General features: G+C 38.4%; 1 protein-coding gene and 1 pseudogene across 1 annotated transcript; both read right to left on the bottom strand.

Annotated features, from left to right (window-relative positions):
• Window positions 1-1,900: 1,900 nt before the first annotated feature.
• Window positions 1,901-7,967, bottom strand: LOC149101631 (microfibril-associated glycoprotein 4 pseudogene; annotated as a pseudogene).
• On the bottom strand, window positions 6,860-20,479 carry LOC110043826 (rab5 GDP/GTP exchange factor-like). The gene is made up of 15 exons (XM_089275634.1): window positions 20,269-20,479; window positions 19,059-19,204; window positions 18,442-18,523; window positions 18,267-18,355; window positions 18,013-18,103; window positions 17,186-17,261; window positions 16,701-16,813; window positions 16,222-16,376; window positions 15,584-15,661; window positions 14,736-14,850; window positions 14,334-14,403; window positions 12,447-12,517; window positions 11,774-11,864; window positions 11,084-11,194; window positions 6,860-10,970 (listed from the first exon to the last, which is right to left on the bottom strand). Exons 1-15 carry the CDS (start codon window positions 20,340-20,342, stop codon window positions 10,872-10,874), a joined length of 1,461 nt encoding a protein of 486 aa, XP_089131760.1. The 5' UTR covers window positions 20,343-20,479; the 3' UTR covers window positions 6,860-10,871.
• Window positions 20,480-21,068: the final 589 nt, after the last annotated feature.

Here is a 21,068-nt window from a genome sequence, read left to right as displayed (position 1 = left end):
TAAGCCCACCTACGCGTAAACGAGATATTACTTTCGATTATAAGCCCTCCCTCTGGTTTAAAATGATATTTCAAAGCTTAATCTACCATATGAAAAACGTATTTCGATCAACACGGCTGTACCTCATTTTCAAACGATTTTTTTATACAAGTGAATATATGAAAGATCACACTTATAAGCTTCCCAGAAGATAAGCCCCTCCGTTTATAAGCCCATCCAAAACTCCTTACGAAGCTGTATAAGCCAAGGGCTTATAAGTGGCAGTTTACGGTATACGCCGTGCAGAGCTAGTTATTGACAGATTGTTATTAGTATGAAATATTTCATAGATGTATCAATGAATCACATTGTGTAGGGGAACTACTTCCTCGTCTTCCTGTCAAAAGCCAGAATTGAAAAACATAATTCAGTGCCTAATCATATCCGCCACTACCCTGATCACTGAAACACCACTTCTTTTAGACCCATGCGTGCGATAAGTTATTAAACAGGTCAAGAAATACAAAGAGATAAATTTTAAATGAATTTAATTTAAAACAATTGTTGGTGGTCACTGGAGCATGCATCAAGCGTGGCACTTTTGCTGAGGAATTTGCATGACATATATGATTTAATTAGTCCTGTCTGAGATGAATACATACTAAGGAAAACCAAGGAAAGACTTTAGACTTTAGATTTCACTGTTAAGACTTTCAAGAATATGGTAATTAAAACTGCAATTGTACTTACTCCTTGAAGCCTGTCTTGAAAATTCTTTGCCTGATTTTCAGTGATCATTTATACATTTCTACGACAATGCATAAGTCAGCATGTACGTACGACCTACGCTAGGCCTACCGTCCACACTAATCCGTCACGAACACGGAGGTCTTCGAAAACGCTCTGCAAACCGGAGGAATTTGAAAACGCCGGCTTTGCGTTTTAGTGTAGATATTTTGAAAACGGAGCTTTTCGAAAACGATGACATCAAACACAAATGCAAAACGACTGGTGATTGTTGCGTTTGCAAATTCTTTCGCCGTACTATGGACGGAAAACATTTCGTGCGTTTTCAGAGTGAAAATGCCATTTTCAAATTTCTCCCGTATAGTGTGGACGGGGCCTGAATTAAATTGCTCTTGATTGAATAAGTCAGTGTGAAATGACGTCTCAAGTTTGTGGAAGTGAGCAAGGAGAGTTTCTTTCCGAAGAATGTATTTTTCGATCATCAAAAAAAAAAACAAAAAACAAACAAATAAATAACAAGAGGCTCATTATGAGTTTCTTTAAGTCACTCATTCTGTTTAAATGTTTTTAAAAGTTTTTCTCTGATGTTCTGCTTAGAAGAAGATGTATACATTTTACACCTTTACACCTTTTTTGTCCGAAGTGCAGATATACTTTCTGTTGCAGTTGTACAAGGGAAAAGTCCCTGGGAACGAGGTTGACTGGGATCTGTACTGCCAGCTGGGAATTTTTATGCAAATTTTTTGCTCAAAGCTGGATACCTGCGTTTCTCATTTTCCCCGCGAGGAGTAAACTCCCGAAAATAATAAATTGAAAGGAAATGCAGGAAATTCAAAGTTATTTCACAACTGCGTACCATACCTACTACAACATAAAATAGCATATGTTCACGGTGAAGCTAATAATTTCCATTCCTAGTTTCGTTACTCTCTTTGCATTGTTTTCACATAGAGCTTTCTCTTTGGCCGTCAACGGGAGTTGAATTTGAACCTTTTAATCTTTGCCTCAATGGCTATTGAAGCCACATTAAAGCAATAAACCCCGATTATTTTGATCCAAGGAATTTTTTGACAAAGTATTAACTTAATTTTGGAAGGAGAAATAAATTATTGATATTTATTGGGAAATCAACAAATCGCAATGTAACAGTCAAAGAAAACGTTTCCCCAATATCATTTTATATTTTTATTTGCACCACACGCTTAACTACACTAATATAACCTCGGAATCATTTTTTCACTATTACATACGTTAATTAGTAGAACGCTGTAAAAATACTGGAAAACTAAACGTTTGAGTTCACGGATGTAAAAATTGACCGAGATATTTGGAGTGGACATCAGACTGTTGAGAAAACTGTTTAACGGAATGTCAAGACAGAAACAGAGAGCTTACAATTAACTGGACAGTGTTCAGCCTTTTTCGTTCCAGTAACGGCAGCCTAAAACAGGTCATTTTTGAGTTGATTCTTGATTTGCGTCAAAGTACACGTGCAAGCGAAGCGTTTTTAAAACAGCGCCAAGACACCTGAAACCTATGCAAGAGCACCATAACTTATTAATTAGATTTGGTTCCAGTGTAACATGAGCAACATGGCACTGCATACATGTTAGAAGTCCTTTGGACGAATCTTCATCTCGGACCTCTTAACAGAGTAGTACGAATTCTTCCAGTAGACCCACGACATTCCTTGAGTATCCACCTTACCATTAAGGTATAAACCATTGAGGTTTGAATGATGACATGTGTTGTACCACCAAGCACCTTTATTAGAAGACGCACAATTGCCCGAGATGGCATCATTATCACGATGTTTGGTGCTAAATGGATGGCCACGGTGATAACTGAGGGAATCACCTGCAGTACCTGGGAAAAGAAGAAGCTACTCACCCAGCTAATATTATCAAGCACAAATTCGTTTGAGCGACATTGCTAAAGAACTTGAAGGAACAAGAATCACCGATCGAGATACTTTAGTGTAAGACATTGCTTCTCTGGAACCTCTATTTGTATTCGCCTTTTAATTCTTCAGTTAAACTTCACAAAATATTTTGACATTCGCTTTTGTTAAAGCTACAAAACACCAGCGATGATAAACAATTTAATCCAAGGGAATTGATAGGCTCGTTTGACTTTTACTCCTTAATAAGCCGGACCGCCTGGATAAATAAATCTAGAGGTCGCTGTTATTGACTTGATTGACAAAATCAGGTATTCCATACTGAAGTGCGAAATTCTGTTTAAGGTTTTATATCTCTTAAAAGCTAATTGATTTGCGGTGCATAACTGAAGAGCTGAATTTAATGGGAAAACAAACGCCACTTAAAACACGCAATAAAGAAGTAACTGCTTTTGGTATCGATAGTAAGCTATTGGATGTAGTTCACGTCAATACATTTAGCACTCGAGCATGCAGCTTTAATTTGTTTTCTAACACTGGAAGCATGTTATATGGACTTTTTCGTTTGGAGAAAATTATTGCAAAGATCAACCAGCACAGCTGTTTTGCAGTAAACTCTAATATATTTCGCAATTTCTGCACTTGGTTAAAAAATAACAACAAATATCACAGAGATAAGTTCACCTGTATAACTTCCCAAACTCAGCTAGTATTTCGCATTTTCACTTGCCACAGAAAACGAGCTGTATTCTGCAAATGCTGTTGCACCATGAATGTCTTCCAAGTCAACACGAAGCTTGTTACTACTGCTCACAGTCAGGCGATGAATCTTGTCCAGTCCCAGCCAAAACTCGCCGTTCAGATTGCCGAAGCCTCGTTTGTAATAATCCCAAGCTCGGAAAAAAATCTACAGAGCCATCCCGTCTCTTTTGAAACACTGTCCATCCTCCACCGGCTGTTTTGTGATCGCAGAAGACTTCAGGATTATTTCCAGTTTAAGAGCAGTAGAAATATTTATAATTTTTTGTAAATAATTTACTTTTTTAAACTTACACTGTAGCCTGAAATGTCAGACATCTCTCACCCAGGCATTAGGCTGAGGGTAGGAGATGACTGTCATTTCAGGCTAACACCACTGAATTTATATAGTAAAACTGGATTCAAGTTAATGTTTCCATCACCTGTCATATGGCATATTCAGGCATTGATAAGGTTAAATTACCTGGAATGTGACATGCGAGCCTTGTGGCTTATCAGGCTGGCAGTTATCTCCAGTGTCTGTAGCGTGAAGTGACTACGAATATATCTACTCTCCCCTGGATGGGATGCTAGCCCATTGCAGGGTTAATCGCCCTAACAGCATTAAATTTGCGGTTATCCCTATCTATGGGTCAGCAGTGTCTTGCCCAAGAACAAACACAGTGACTGCACCCAGACTGCTCCAGGAACATAGCTAGGATTTTTCAAAGGGAGTGAGGGGGTTCACACTGTGTCAAAGTGAGGGTACTCACCAGATTATCATGTCAGCCTCCACACCATCTTTTGGGTTGTTTGCTTAAGAAAGACTTACAAAAGAGAGGGGGCAGGGAGGGGGGGAGGGTCACAGGCACCCTAGGACCCCCCTAGCTATGCCCTTGCTGCTCAATCTGGAGTCCACCATACTAACCATCAGACCAATACACCTCCCATGGAGCCTGCGTTCCAGATGGAAATCTCCCTGTAACCGGTGGTATGTTGTTGGTGTCTGCAATGCAGGCTACTCCCATGGAGCCTGACATAACTCAGGGGATGGACTTGAATTCCATGCAGAGTAATAGCTGGGGGAAGACACTGTGTTATGGGCCGTTTTCAAATCATCTTTAAATTATACAAAACTTCATTGTTGCACTGATTTGTTAACACTCAGCTCATTATAGCTGCAAGGGTTAGAGAACTTAAATTTATTTCACTCATCAATAGAAAACTTGTTTCTTGGTGGATTTTGCTACCAGCTTAATAATCACTAGCCTGATTCTCAGATGGCCCAAGGTCACTTGCTATCACTAAAACTGACTTTAGAGCACCTGAGAATAAGACTATGATCACTTAATTAGAATCCAGGAGCAAAGGAAAATTTTCACACCTCTTAGTTGAAGTAAGAAAAGTGAAAAAGGCCTTTTGGCTCACACACAATGGCTGTAACTTGGTTTATGGTCAAATGGAAGCAGCCTGCTTTACCTTACTGGCACTGTGCTGGCCAAAACTGGCCAGGTAAAACCCATCAGTCAAAATCATGTACATGTATCGCATTAAACAAGAAATTATAAAATAATAAAATAATTAACTCTCTCACCATTAATTGATATATGTTTACAATAATGGAGAATGAGCTGTCCTGTAAAAAATCTTAGCCTGAAGTTTTGACATTTCAATCAAGTACACGAGAACCATACAGAAAAGACCGAAGTCTGATATTCTCACTCTGACTTATGAGAAAGTTTGGTATAAACCCACTGACCCCTTCCAGAAAAATCAGTCCTGAGGGAGCTACATCCTTCTCAGTACTACTTGTGATGTCATCACCTTTCACAGCAGAATATGTTTTTGATAATCAGCTGGTAAACTGGAAAGTATTTCAAAGTGTGCCTCAGTAAGAGAATAATACTGGCCAGGAAAGAAAATGTCACTCCATACACACTTTGAGTACAGAACAAAATACACTTTGAGTCTAAAATGACCACTCTTGATGACATTGTGATGCAAACATTTCTGGATAAACAAAGACAACTGAAAGGCCAAGAAAACCGCAAAAGCCTTGAGGGGTATAACTTTTTTTAACCCATTGACAAATATGTGAAAAATGAAGTTATAATCGCCAAACTGAGAATTGCTCTTAAAAAAATTTAACCTATCCCCACAAGTTGTCAAATTGTTAATTTTGAAGTACAGTTTCCAGTTGACATGAACTTAATCTGTTGATCTTGTGGTATCCTCATAAACAGTCAACCATTAAAATTACTTTCTAAGTCTTTTACACTGAAGTAGTATTGCAGCTGTATGTCATTTTATATGTCGATTGATGAAAAATGAAAACAGGAACTTGTCCAACCGTAAAAGGATCTTGGCATCTTGCAGAAGCAAATTTGAATTGAAACATGCAAGTTATTTCAACCAAACTGTCTATTGACACTGGAATATTGAACATTAACATTGTACAGTTTCGATCAATCCCCAAAACTTGACTTTGTTTGTTTCTTATAATTCCAGTTTCTTCAAAAATAGCTAGTCTCTTTGTGGAAAAAGATGATGTCACATGCAAAAATTGAAAATCACGTACATTCATATGAATAACAAGTTCAGATGTATCAACTTAACTTTCCGTACCATTGTTAAACTGTAATTATTAGGGGTGGTAAACGTTCCATGTTGCTTGAAAAACTACAGGTCTTACAAAATTTTCTTTGAATTTCATAAGTCTTGCAATCTCCTGTTTTCAGTAGTTATGTGTGTCTCTCAGTCTCCATTTTTTTGCAAATCTGTTTCAGAGTATTTATTTTTTCAAAAGGCTAAGCAAAGTCTCAAAGTCACAATTTTTTATTTTTATAAATGACATCTAAAATCATGCTCTCGTATTTAAAACACTTGGAAGCCTCACAACCTAAAGCATCAGTGTCTTAGGCTCACAAAGAAAAACACTACATGTAGTCTCGCCTTCTAGCATTTACCATTTGCCACCCCTAAATGCAATGGTTGACTAAGGCAAGAGATATGGCAAAAAAGCTCCATATTGGCTGGTTTTCACTTATGCAAAACAGAAGCAACATAAGAAGAAGCAGAAAGGTTCTGTTTAGTAACACCTTTTGTTAAGAAGTTCTCCTGACAAAAGGCACTAATTATCAGCTTCCTACTGTGTCTGTGTATGAAGGCTGATGTTTATGGGTTAGTGAAAACCAGGCTTATCCTTTCAAGGTGGGCTTCTGCAAAGTTCAGCTGATCCTAATTACATGTCAACTGTAAAGAACATGTCCACTGTACTATATGTCCTACGTGCTCAGAAGTATTTTGTCACATTAAATAAAATATATGACAAGATGTAAGACTTACATTAAAACAAATACATTTTAAATACAAAATTTGATCTGCCAGGGCTATATGCAAGAAACATGTGGAAAATTTGACACAAACCTTTCAAGGGAGGACATTTAGTAGACTGTAAGCAAAGGCATTATGACTTCAATTCCAATTAAACCACAATTCACACCCTTATCACATTTTAATGATACAAATATTTCTCTTGGGAATTTTCTTTCTTTTAAACATAAAATACATCTCTGTCTTGTCGCTATTTCATGCAGCGATAAATTTTTCTTACTTTCGTATTAAAATAATTTCAAAATATAAATAGCTCTTTCATCTACATGTAGACTATTTTCTGAAACAAGTTTACACCCTGTACAGACACGCTGAGAGCGAGCGCTAAACGCCATATTGTATTAGCTCATCCCAATGTTAAAAAAAAGAAATATTAAGTCTTATATGGGCTTTCCGATGTAACCCATTTAAATTTCTATGTAAAATTCTCGCTCTGGATTTCTTTCAAAGATATTAAAATGCCCTTTTAACCACTATTTAATAGTGAAGTCAAGAAAAGCTCAATATATTTTTGGGCTTCTTACAAAATCTCGACAGTAGAATAAATTTATGCCTCGAAATTTTTAGTCCTTTCATTCTGAGGGAAAATTAAGCTTATATATTAAGGCAAACTCTGTCCAAAATAAATGGTAACTATACGAAGTACAAAAATGTCAGTGAAACGATAGCGTGATTTACACCTTGAGAGAGAATTTACATCAAGAATGGCAAAAATCAAAATTATTCATACCAAGACACGAACGTTCGTCCACGAGACCAAAAGCTGATTATATAGCTTCTAGTTGTTCGAGAGACATCAAAGTAAATTCTACGTACTTGGCACAGGAAATGAACTATTGACAGCAGCGGTCGATAAACATTCCGTGCAAAGGCTTTGCCTTTTCAGGGATGAACTTCCCGATTGTCTTTGATTATTTTTTGCCCTTTTCTGTTCGTGTTGAGCTCGATCGTGGTTTTCCAGTCCTGGGGGAAGTTCGTGCTCCGAATGTTTTTTCCTTTTCAACGAGGACTGTTCAACTCTCATCCTTGAAAGAGCAACAACTAAAGAATCATTCATTTCTGCAAGTTCTTGAGTTTCGTGGAACTCTGGCGACGACGATAACAAAGCAAAACCAAGATTTCGACGACAACCCATGATAGGGCTTGGCGGTGGCGCGCACGGCAATGACGATTCTTTTCCCACGGGCGGCGTTTGCCGTAACCCAGCCATTCCTTGCTGTCTTTCTTTAAACTTAGAAAAACACCTGTTATCCCTTGTTTATTAAAGACGCTGACCTTCTATAGTATTCTGTTGTAAGAGCTGTTTTTCGGCGAGCAGTATTTCTTCTTCCTTCGACAGTAAAACTCACCTACACGTATCATCCTCTCGCTCACATCATATTACCAAATTTATTCACTTTCAACAGCTGACGCCATTATAAAATTATTTCACAAAAATCTGACCAATAGTAGCATACAAAAAACAATGGCTCTTGTCAGGGCAGCCAATCAAAACTGTCGTACCATTGTATCCGCAGAGCTTAATTCACATCACGACATCCGTGAAATGAGCGTGACGTTACGCACGAAGGTATGTGACTCAATTTACTCGTTTTAAAGACAATCCTTTTTCATGTAATCGGTGAAATGGAGAGAATATTTCTGTTCCACAGTAGTTCATAGAAGAAAACGTCACTGAGATTGACTGCAAAAGAGACAAAAATTGTTTGACATAAACTCCAGCTGGGCTCTGGAACCTGATTGCTTGGCAGGAAAGCAAATCTGTCAAACTTATTTGCCTTCAGATCCAAAAAATATATATAATATATAGGGGTGTGGCAAGAAATGTCTAATAACTAATCATGTCATTGATTTTGGTTCAAAGGTTTATCGCAAAGTTTGTCGAACGTGCTTACCTGTCACGTGAGGCGAAGAAAGCGCTAATTACTGAAAAACTCTTGATACGACGAACGTGCTTGAAGAGACTGTAAACCCTCACAACCCGCCTTTACTAATCCAATACTTAAGAAGTGTTTGTACAGGACACTACTTCCAAAGTATCCATAAGAGTGCATCTTCAGGAGTCACCCGAGGGTTTGCGTCCGAGGTCTATAAATCGATCTAAACAATGAGGCTCTTGATTCTCTCTCTCCCTCTCTCTTATCTCTCTCGCTATCTATTCTCTCTCTTATATCATAGATCTTTTCACTGTTTCTGACGCCATCTAACTTGGGAGGCAAACACGGCAAAAACAGCAGTAAATGCACGGGGAAAACGAAGAATCTTATGTCTAAAATCTCACGGAAAAGGTTGTTGTTTAATACTGCCGTGTGAGGAAAACATTCACAACTTGAAACAGGCGGGTTTGATGGCTAGTCTTTCGATCTCCCTCGTCAAAGAACAGTTCTCTCTGGGAGTGTAAATAAACAATTTCTGTAGCAGAAATTTATACTCTTTCGGTGAAATAAACTGAATACTACTATTTATATAACAGAATGATTATATGAGAATGAATCTGTTGGTACTCAAGCACGTTAGATCGGGTCCCCTGCGGTGGCATTTCGCAACACAAAGCTGAGAAAAGTTACAGTGTTATGTAATTTTATTAAGTCCTGACGAAACATTGTATATTGAAAGACAAAGTAAAGAGAATGTCAATGCACAGCTTGTACGTGTGATACAAAATTTCTCATAAGATATAAATATCAATTCAGTTTAGCCAGATAATTTTTGATCAATTTTAGCGCACAATTTACACTAGCCTGTAAATACAGCTCCTTCCGCCCATCTCCCTCCACCCCTCCCTACTCCTTTTCGGCTGCTTTAGCGCTTCACAGCGACCGGAAGTGATGAGGGGCGCTTGTGTTCTTTACACTTCACTCCGTCAAATATTTTCGCTCGCACGCGATTGGTCCAAGCGCGTCACGTGAATGAATATGCTCCAGCTAAAACTGGGGAATATATGAGTGATATTCCCCAATTTTGGCAGATCCCGCGTGTTGCGAAAAATGTTTGTTGAAGGATAATAAACACAAAAGCCTCGAAGCTCACAGTTTCCCTCCCGGAAGACTGTTCGCTTCTGGGAACAGATATTAAATGTCCACGGACAAATATCGGAGAGGCTCATAATTTCGCGACAAATGAGGCTATGGCTTAAATAATAAAATATAAAATAATTATAAAAATCTCTTACAGAAAACATTTTTTGTGTACGGATAAATTTCAGTGAACATTGAATCAGTAACATGTCCACTAAGTCCTCCATAATTTCTTCATAACTTACAGAAGTTACATGTGAATTTTGTAAAAAATGTTTACCTTGGATATCAACAAAAAAGTTAACCTAATTTACTCTTACAGTTCCGCATTAAACCAATCACTGGTGGCTACAACTTAATCAATTAAACTGTCTTGATCAACAAACTAATTATCAAAAGGTGACAAAGTAGCTGGTGTGAATTCAGAATGTCATATAATTTACTTGCATTTGGAAAAAAATACTAGAGAAATATTATTTCCTCATTTCCTATTTCCCTCCTCATTTCCCTTCCCTCCTCATTACTTCATACCCCATATGAATCACATTAATATATTTATAAATACTTCATGGAAACTGGATGATCTCCGAAGTTTCATGCAAAAATTTTTGAGTTCAAGAGAACACAGAACTGTAGGTGGCCAAGAACAGATCTGATTGCTGTCACAGCTGTCCCAGGCTTGTTGCCTGAAACCTTCCTCCCTAGATTATTATCAATTTTTTTTTTGTGTGTACAAAGATGTAGGTGTTGAAGAACAGTTCTGGGTGCCATATGAGCTGTTCCAAACTTACTGCTCGCAAGCTTCCCCCTAGATTTCCAGTATGTGTCGCTTTTGCCTTTATTTGATGGCTGGCAGCCACAGGTTTCCCTCACTTTCTGCATTGCCGGTTTGTGGTACATTAATATACAGTGTACATTGACATTACTTGATTGATCAGTTGCCACAGGTTTCCCTCACTTGCATTGCAGTTTTGCAGTACATTAGTAATATTGGCATTATCTAATTGATCAGCAGTCACAGGTTTCCCACATTTTCCACACTGCAGGTTTAAGTTGCATGTACATAAATTGATGTACATTGTATTAACAATGACTCATCAGCTGGCAGCCACAGTTGTCTCAAGCGGTTCACTTGCTGTTAATGTAGATTTAAGATATGTATTGCCTTTACTTGTTCCTGCCAAGATGGCATCAACCTACAAACAACATAAGAAAATTTGATGGAATAATTACGCGGTATGCAAACTACAACGAAGTGCCGTGTATTAGGCACTCAGCATACAGTGTAAGTGATGATATTGTAATGTACCTCTTTCACGACATTGTTCCTAAATTCTGTCATTTGTTCTTGTAATACAAGAGCATCTTCTTTAAGCTTCAGCTGCCGTTCTCTTAAAGTACCAAGCACTTCAAGATTGGACTGTAAAGATAGTAAGACGAAACATGTTTGAACATTGCAGAGGTTTCAATATAGTTCCTTTGCCCATGAACTATTATTGTAAACACAAGACTGATGATGAAATTCCCAAGGGCATAAATGCACAACATCCTGTACAAAACAGTTGGTACATTAATACCAAGGAAAGCACAAAAGCGGTTCTGCTTTAAGTTTGGTCTGCCCTGCTCCTGGTTCCTCTTCCGTAACTGCCCTTGTCACCGCTCTTAATTTTCTGTGACTAATATTATCCGCATCTTGTTTTAAACTATTGTAATTAATTAGATTTAACTATAATTTTTAACTATAAGTAATTATTAGATTTTATTGTAATTTTTATCAAATTTAAGATTTTCTATCACCATTCTTACTAGCTTCTAGGGTTGCGCCTCGCATGGGTAACTTTATTTTCCTGTTCGTGCAATTCCTATTGGTCCTTTTCTTCTTTAATTAATTATATTGTAATTTTGTGACCAATTAAGTTGATAGACAACCAAAAAAAAAAAAGGCAGTAGCTGATAAAAATACATGTGGATCACTCCACTACTGTCAGTACTGACTGACCTTCATCAGTTCTAGTCCTTTACATGTCACAGGTGGTTCTGCTTTAAGTTTGGTCTGCTCTGCACCATCGCTTTCATCTCCATACATGTATCTAAACAGACAGAGATGAAAATGGTTCACATTACAATCATGGTTAACTTTGTTAAGGCAGATAACTCATGGTATAGCAGTGAAGTCTTGTGTGCATTTTGTACTGCATTTAATAGCTGGACTACAAAGTCTAATTGTTACGTTTACTCTAATCTGTGCCACTGCACCTTTGAAACTTCAACTAAGTACTACATATGAAAATTCAGCACTGTTTGAGAGAGCAATTTTTAGTCACCAGCTGAAAAATATTTTTGAAAGTTTTCCCAATGAGCTCAGGAGCTCTACTATTAAATGTCACTTTTAGTAGCACATATTACTATTTTACAGTTGAGTATGCCACCTGTGTGTTCTATAATTAACATTCTGCCAGGGTTACATGTAGGTATGATAAAACTAGTAATTACTATAAATTAAAATAATGTAACAGAAGGTAAATGTTGGTGATTGTAAGTTGGAGAAATTTTTAATGGGAAATTAACAGAACTTGTGATTGAATGTGCTTGTGTCACTGGCTTCTCTTATAACATTAACCACCCATAAATACATTTTTCACAAGTGAAACTTTGTTATGCACATTACTCACCTGTTAAATTCTTCCTGAGACATGGACAGTGCCTGTGCATCAAGCTTCTCTATGAACGATAGTGCACAACACTGTCAAAAGAAATGTCACGCAACATTAGATTTAATGTAAGCAAAACAATGAAATGATTTAGTGGGCCTATATGGTGACCCGTAAAGTTCAGCTGAAGATTCATTCCATTCTGTCACTATCAAGCTGCTGCATGAAGTGATTAGGAATATTACTGCACCACTAACACGAGATTCTATCTCACCCCATAGTCCATTGCAGAAACGTGAGAGGACTGAGACAAGTTTCTTACATTGATTAGACTGAATATCTAAACATTTCAGCTGAAATGTTACTGAAAGAAAAGCTACCCAGTCAAGTTTGAGAGTTTTCAGTGGAAAATTGTCCAAATGGGAGCCTTGCAAAAGTTGCAAAATTCCATACAAACCCTTACAATTTTGTGGCCTGTCTACCCAATCCATACAAACTCTCTATTTTAGGTAATATTTGAAGAGCTATCATTTTGCCATTTTCCTCCTCTAAATACTTCTATTCTTGCTTAAGACTCTCAAATTTAGTTGATCTTTCATTTGAATATCTTAGTTTTTCAAACAAACCGAAAACAACCATAGTCTTTCCCAGTCCTCTCACGTTTTTGCAATGGGTTATGTCATCTCCCAGTTTTATTTTCAATCGTTCTAGTGACAATTTGCTGGCATTCATATTTAAATCTTTATACTGTGGCAAGAAAGGCAATGGGAGGAAACTGTCCTGGCTAAGGACTAATACCAAGAGCTGAACCATCACTGGTGAGGTCAGATCTCAAACACAGCATGCTAATCTCTTGAACATTGTACCTTAAAGACTTAGTTTCTGATGCTCCCTCCTATCCGGTTCTCAAAGGTTGTTCTCAGGAAGAGGAGTTCAGGCAGAAGTGGTGGTGGTTTTGGTGTTTTTTTTGGGGGGGGGGTGGGGGGGGGGGAGGAGGAGGAGGAGGAGGAGGAGGAGGAGGAGGAGGAGGAGGAGGAGGAGGAGGAGGAGGAGGAGGAGGAGGAGGAGGAGGAGGAGGAGGAGGAGGAGGAGGAGGAGGAGGAGGAGGAGGAGGAGGAGGAGGAGGAGGAGGAGGAGGAGGAGGAGGAGGAGGAGGAGGAGGAGGAGGAGGAGGAGGAGGAGGAGGAGGAGGAGGAGGAGGAGGAGGAGGAGGAGGAGGAGGAGGAGGAGGAGGAGGAGGAGGAGGAGGAGGAGGAGGAGGAGGAGGAGGAGGAGGAGGAGGAGGAGGAGGAGGAGGAGGAGGAGGAGGAGGAGGAGGAGGAGGAGGAGGAGGAGGAGGAGGAGGAGGAGGAGGAGGAGGAGGAGGAGGAGGAGGAGGAGGAGGAGGAGGAGGAGGAGGAGGAGGAGGAGGAGGAGGAGGAGGAGGAGGAGGAGGAGGAGGAGGAGGAGGAGGAGGAGGAGGAGGAGGAGGAGGAGGAGGAGGAGGAGGAGGAGGAGGAGGAGGAGGAGGAGGAGGAGGAGGAGGAGGAGGAGGAGGAGGAGGAGGAGGAGGAGGAGGAGGAGGAGGAGGAGGAGGAGGAGGAGGAGGAGGAGGAGGAGGAGGAGGAGGAGGAGGAGGAATGGAGCAATGGCTCATTTTACCAGTGGCTGGTAATTGAGACTTATGTACCCCATAGTGTCAAACAAACAACAATACAATATGTTATCAAACAGTATAACATGTACATCATGTATTTATAGTAACATTCAGCTTTCAAGCAAGGTTACAATGTAAATGTAACTACCTGTACATGACTTTTGTAGAACATGTGCTTTATGTATGTGGGTCAGTTAGTTGGACAGTCACAGATACAGTGACGTCATGAATGTACATGTATGACTTTAAAAAGGGGTGGAATTCATACTAACCAGGTTTGTGAAGTAATATCCAGCTTCTCCCATCATCAGTTTGTTAGGATTGCAAAATCTTGAAATGTACCTATTAAATAATAAATAAAAGAAGTATATCCTTGTAAACCACACTTTTAGAGGTGTTAGTGAGCTGTTTACATGTATTTGTCACAGCTAACAGTGTACGTATATGGGTTCAATAGCCTGTTCAAGACATTCAATCATTTACAAGCAGAACCCTTTTACTCCTGTTTTTGCACTGTTCCTCAACTAACCAAGTAACCAAATCAACATCTCTCAAAGTCACATGTAGGCAGAAAAGGCCTTTGCCACTTGGACCTTTGACGGATTACTTCTGAATCAATAACAAGGCTGATGTACACATAAACTGTGAATGAACAAAATAATATAGTTACTCACTGTACATTAGAATGTAGCATTGTTGGATTTGCTTTCAAGACAACATAAATAAGACAGGGAAGAAAATCGTCAGCGCTCACTGCTCCTCCAGCAGGTGTGGATAGATGGATAATTTCTACCAAAATGTCAAGGTAAAAAAAAAAAAAATAAAAAAAAATTGCCTAACACAGAGCTCGAAAAAAACTTGAATGCTGGGACAAGTATCTCTCAAATATTGCTTGCTCTGGGCAAGTCTTAGTTTGCTAAATTATTAATGCAGGCGACCTGCCTGATCGCTTGCCCATTGGGCAAGTGAGAATGAAAAGGTACTTGCCCAGAAGGAGAATCTACTTGTCCCAGACAACCAGACAGCACTTTTTTTGGGCCCTACTAACATGCTTGAGGGCCAATACAGTTGGTCTCCAAAAGGAATACAGTATACTGGTAATGAAGCACTTTGGTTTGTGGCCCAAACCAATCCATGTGCTGGATTGACAGTTCACTTTGCTGATATAAGTTACATGTACTAGTGCATACATGTTTGTCTACATTGAAAGTTTGCATTTAATTAGGTCACAAGATTGACAAAATCACTCTGACTACCACTTGTACTGCGGAAGAAAAAATATCTTAACACCAGCTGAATTGCACTGCAAATTTCTACAGGAAGGAAAGCAACCCAAATTCCATGTCTTAATCTGTGTGCCTTTATCCTTACAACACAGATTTACCAGCATGTGGCAGTAACGTGACATGGCCCCATAATGTGTATGATTGTACACTGTAAGGATTTGTCAGTGCTGTAAATAGGATCAATTCACTAAACATTAAACATGAAAACTAATAATTGTTATTTTGATAAAGGATACTAAAGATGTTCTTGCAGCATCGAACAACACAAGCCAGTTTGTCTTGAGGAGCTCTTTTGGTGTTTATTTCTACCAAGTCTACAGGAGAACATTTGGAAAATGCACACACAAGATTAGTAACAAAAAGGACACATGTACACTGTATGTGTATGCATGGTACAACATTTTTGAAACATTACAATACTGACCTGTATTTTAACAGGGGCTTAAAGCCATGAAACAAAACTGGGGGATGAAAAAATCGATAAAGTTTTACTCCCCTAAACCTAGGCACCATAATTCTAATATTTTAAAATAGCCAATTAATTTTATATTGTGTTCCTTGCCTACATACACTTCTGTTGTGCACTTATCTCAGGAAGACAGTAACATGTACATGTAGTATAACAAGAGATAATTTTTGGAATAATAACACTCAAAAATGCTGTGGGTAACCAGTGATTCATAACCCATCCAGGGAGAATAGTTTACATAAACATTTAGAGTAAATCATTAACAGCATAAAACCTGAGCGCCACAGAAAGTGGAGTTACATGCAAGCATCTTGAGTTTTAAGGCTTCAGTTGGGGCACACATGAAGCCAGCTCTACCAACATTGTTTGTTCTAGAGTAACATACTGGTAATGTTCCAACATTACCTTGCTGTGCATCTTCAATCAGCTGTTGAACTTTGTCACTGTCAGGATTAATAGCAGCATCCAAATGCTGAGGAGTAATCCAATTAAAACTTCGAATACGTTTTTGATTTGCCAAATCCCTTGCTTCATCATCAGTGGAGGCAGGACAGAAAACACTGCAAACATAAAACCATCTTACTGTAACAGTTTGAAAAAATTAGTGATTAATGGTAATACGGAAAATACTTAGATTTGTTTGGATGACAAGATATACAAGGTTGTTTGTTAAGTCAACACATGCATGTTGTACCTGGTTGTAAAAAAAAAGAAAAACCTTTCAACAGAAATGATTATTGTCATTAAAATAAATTTATGATAGTTTCATGATAAACATCTGATCAACAGAGAAACTTTATCATCAATTTAACGACAACAATGAGACTCTTGTTAGGGGCAGTACTAAGAACAAATAAAACTGGTCAGTTTAAAGTGGAACTTACACTCTATACAGCTTGGTCATGATGTATTTCTCTACTCCATCTAGTGTTCTGTCAATCACTTCTTGTGGTTGGTTTTGAAACAAGGGATGTGACTGAAGGTGTTCGGACATTGCCTAAAATGTTACGTGAATATACCAATGAGAACTACACACATATAATTTTATTTTGCCTCCAACACAGTTTCATTAAAGCATCATTTTTCTGTGATGGATTGGTCCATGTTCAGCTACCACAAATACTGTCTTACCATACGCTACACTGCACATGAAGGACCTTCCAAAAGTAACCACAAGAAAAGGTTGCTACACCATGTAAATGTGAAAGTTTTTAAGCTTTTTATTTCTGGAACTTTACAGTCTTACAGTATCAACAAACTTGTAAGGACTGATTCAAAACATCAATGAACATGATATATAAAGTACATCAATCAAACTTAATTAGGTCAAGAGTGTCTTTATTAAGTTTCAATACTACACAGCACATACCCCATAAAAATCATGAACCATTTCACTCTGCTCCTCAACCTTCAGTGATGGGTTGTTTAAAATCCTTTGAACAAACCTGTGGAAAAAGCAGCCGTTCTAATTAATTTCAATTCCAATATAATTAACAGGTTTCACTTGTAAGATTGACACAACTTCATGTACATACATGTACATGTATAGCATGTAAAGAAAACTGTAGCACTGCTACAGCTGTATGATGTCAATGATGTACATGTACTCTCCCACAAGTTATTCTCACTACCTCATCCCACCCTCCCCAAAAAAGAAAATATTACTAGCTAGTTTAAAATTAAACTAATGACTTAAATTATCTCTCACAGGAAGCTACACTGCAAAATCCAGTAGCCCCAGGCTATTCAAAAGACAGGTCTTTCTTTGTTCGAACACTGATGAACAGCTGTATAATAGCCCTCATTGTTGTTCTTCCTATTATTATTATTTTAAGTCCTTAAAGTCTTGCCGCTTTTAACTTATGGTGCCGAGTTCAATCCATGGGCCTAGGGCAGTTTTATTATTATTATTATTATTATTATTATTATTATGATCATCATCATCATTATCATTATTATTTTTTGATAGAGCTTGTTACAGCCATTCTGAAGTGTCTACATGTTGAACTAATACAGTATTATGAGGCATGTTGAGTGATAGAATTATCTCACTTTCACTGTATATTACACTGACTTGCCATTAGAAATGCTGAAACAAGAGCTCTCTAACTCACTGGTGGAGTGAAAGTGTCTCCACCACATACAGTAATAACACAGTACACAGACTTTGATTCAAAATGATTAAAAATTACTTACAGCTTGCATTTATCATTAACATCTTGTGCTGCTGGTTTCTTGAGAGTCTTGAGGAACTCACGGAAACTGGTGGCACTCTTCTGAGGCTCAACTAGATTACATTCAAGTAATACAGAAAGCAACTTAAACAAACGCACAGTCAAGTGTAATAACACAGGCGCTTATAAAAAAACAGTGGAAAGTACACTAACAACTGATTCAGTACAGTGAGGCAACTTATACTTGCATGTTCTGAAGGGCTTGGCTTGGCTTACCTGGCGATAGGGTTACATTTGCAGCTGGAGCGTCGTCTGGTAAGGAAGATCTTCCAGGGCTCTTTTTGAATAATTTCTTTACACTCTGTCTGTTGAAATAAAAACACATATGCATGTGTTAGTTTGCCTAAAACTTAGTGCATTTATGGGAATTAACGAGTTCAATGACACTTACTTTTTTGACTCTAACTGAAACTTCTTTTTCTCTTCAAACTTGTTAAACTTTAGTTTTGAAGATTCCTCCTCCTCACGTCCCACTACACAAGAAAAAAGATGGTTTAGTGCACAACACTTTCATTGACTGCAAAGCTAAATTAAAAGCACACATGACATCCACCAGGACCATCCAGGAGTTTCATGGATACACATCCTGGTCTCCCTGACAGGATTATCAAATCCACATAAAAATACAACATGCTTTAAGAACGTGTATGTAGTATGCATGGTGTTGGCCAATTCTGGGCACTTTGGAGGCCATTATTTTAGTGACAGCTTAGTAGTACACATTGAAGTACAATGCATCACTTAGTTTAAATTCATTCATTCCAGCCTGTAAATATGCATGTCACTCCTCTTACAGATCAACTGGCATGTACAGTCTATGTGTAGGCACCCATCACTTTATGTGCATGCTATTGATTATTTATTTTTTCTACATTTTGTTCTTGGACTTTTGGGCTAGTGAGGAAAAATTAATGTAAATTTCAGAATCTTAACTAGCAGTTACTAGTTTATATCTCATTTATGAAAAACCGAAATCATTAGGGAAAAATGTACAATGTTGATTATTACCCTCTGCATGCAAATTTTTAGAGCCTCCTGATAACGCGTCTTCTCTGCTTTGTGACGCAGCCCGTGCCCTCTGCTGTTTTAGATACACTTCCCTGTAGCATACTGAACAGTAGCCTTTCCATGCTGGGTTTCCATAAAAACCACAACTGCAAAGTTTCAATGAGGTTCATTAGCACATTTTTACAGCCATGCAAAGTATCCATGGCAACAAATTGGGTCTATGAATTACCAATTAGTTACTACAATGAGATGGTTGAATCAAATTATGGTTGAAAATAAGATATTCAACTACAAACAATTCTACATGTACATGTCTGCTGTGATTATCATGCTTTTCATTAGATGCTACACAGTAGCTCTAAAAATTTAGAGGCATTCATTTAAGCTTCATGATTTTGTCCATTTCTCTGCTTCTGCTTGCTTGACAATAAATCTACATGTACAAACATATAAATATTCTCACATGAAAGGAAATATGTGTATGCATATATCAGTTCCTTGGTGTTTCCCTGTAACATAGTTGAACAGAAAATTCTTGAGAAATTCTCCACATCCCTTACACCATTAACCATAATTTTATCTTTATGTAGAAGGATGATGACGAATACTGGCTTCACAAAAATAAACAACATACCCTGTACTGTTATGTACTTGCATGTGTTATTACAGTGTATATAGATAATGTCAGAGGTAAAATTTTATTTCGGAACACGGAAACTTGACGAGACATCTTGACGTGAAATCACATGATTGTCACAAACGGTCAAGTTTCAGCATTTCCGTCCAAGATGGCGCAACGACCTCACACGACTATTATACTCAAGCTTTGTGACTCGATTTCTTTTTAACATTACTTATGATTACAAATCGCAGTTAACCTCGACAAGCACTACATGAAACCTTGTTTTCAAATTTCTACTTCACTTTAACGTGAAAGTTTAAGTAAAGAATGGCTTTATTGTGTTTAACCAAACACATTTTAATAGCGCCTTCTAAAACGAAACAGAAGACTACCTTGATATCCCATCGATGAAAACACCTTGTTCACGCGATACAGGTGTAATAGGGAACCAACAAATAATAATTTACACTCTCTTGAAGATCTAAAACATAAGCTACGTTTTTCTCTGTAACACTCGCAGCAGTTCTCACTACAATAAAAGTAGCTGGAGACGGAAGGTACAGTTTCACTATTCTTAACAAGACTTACCCCGTTTTACAGCGAAGTTCTGGGTTGTTTAATCTCTCGTAAATTTTTGATCGCGTTCTGTTACGATCACCCATAGTTTGTTTAGGGGCTACGGGGTGTGCTAGCAGGGTGAAAACGCGACACGCCTCAAAAAGCTGTAGCGCTAGCGCATCAAACCCTCCGCCATCATGTTGATACTGTGACGATGGGATGGAACAAGCGACATGGACTGATAACTACCTCGTAGCTGCTGACCGACTCCAGGCTAACGCGGGCCCTTTCCGACCATGCAAAAATTCCATGCACGTCTAAGCACCTGCACTTTAGAAAATAGCCCAAGGAAATAAGCGCCCTGATTGGTTAAACTGTTTTCTTATTTGGCTATTTTATTTTATTTTCATTTTTTTTTTTTTGGGGGGGGGGGGGGGGGGAACGGAGGAAAGTAAGGGAAGGTGCTGTATGTTGAAATAATAATTAAGGGGCCCTGCAGACTAAGGATGTCTATCTCAGAGGTATGGCCATCATCGAATTTGATTTAGCAAAATTCCCTTACCCCAGCCCCCAAGTCCTTTGTAATAGCTTTGGGGAAGGGGGTCTATCCATCAAATATTTTCGCTTTCTCGCGCGATTGGTCACAACGCGGCACGTGACCGGATATGCCCCAGCTAAAACTGGGGAATATCAGAGTGACGTTCCACAATTTTCAAAACTGCGCTTGTTGCGAAAAAGATTTAAAGGATGATAAACACAGTAGCCTCTTTTTAGCATGAAAATAGACCCATGTTTGGGTGTAGGGGTGTCGCCGAAGGTTTGAAATCCTG

This window comes from Orbicella faveolata, unplaced genomic scaffold (assembly GCF_042242905.1).
Source record: "Orbicella faveolata isolate gen_17 unplaced genomic scaffold, um_ofav_v1 contig_37, whole genome shotgun sequence".
Classification (NCBI taxonomy): domain Eukaryota; kingdom Metazoa; phylum Cnidaria; class Anthozoa; order Scleractinia; family Merulinidae; genus Orbicella; species Orbicella faveolata.
Note: the sequence above shows the minus strand (reverse complement) of the source record. Positions and strands in the feature narration are given on the sequence as shown.

What these genes read in the sequence shown, in the direction of transcription:
- LOC110043826 (XM_089275634.1), bottom strand. Translation starts at nt 20,342, where the DNA reads ATGGGTGATCGTAACAGAACGCGATCAAAAATTTACGAGAGATTAAAC. An exon ending in GAACTTCGCTGTAAAACGGG is followed by an intron (nt 19,205 to 20,268) that starts GTAAGTCTTGTT and finishes GAAACTTTGCAG; the next exon opens with TTGTGGTTTTTATGGAAACC. An exon ending in AAGGACTAGAACTGATGAAG is followed by an intron (nt 11,195 to 11,773) that starts GTCAGTCAGTAC and finishes CTATCTTTACAG; the next exon opens with TCCAATCTTGAAGTGCTTGG.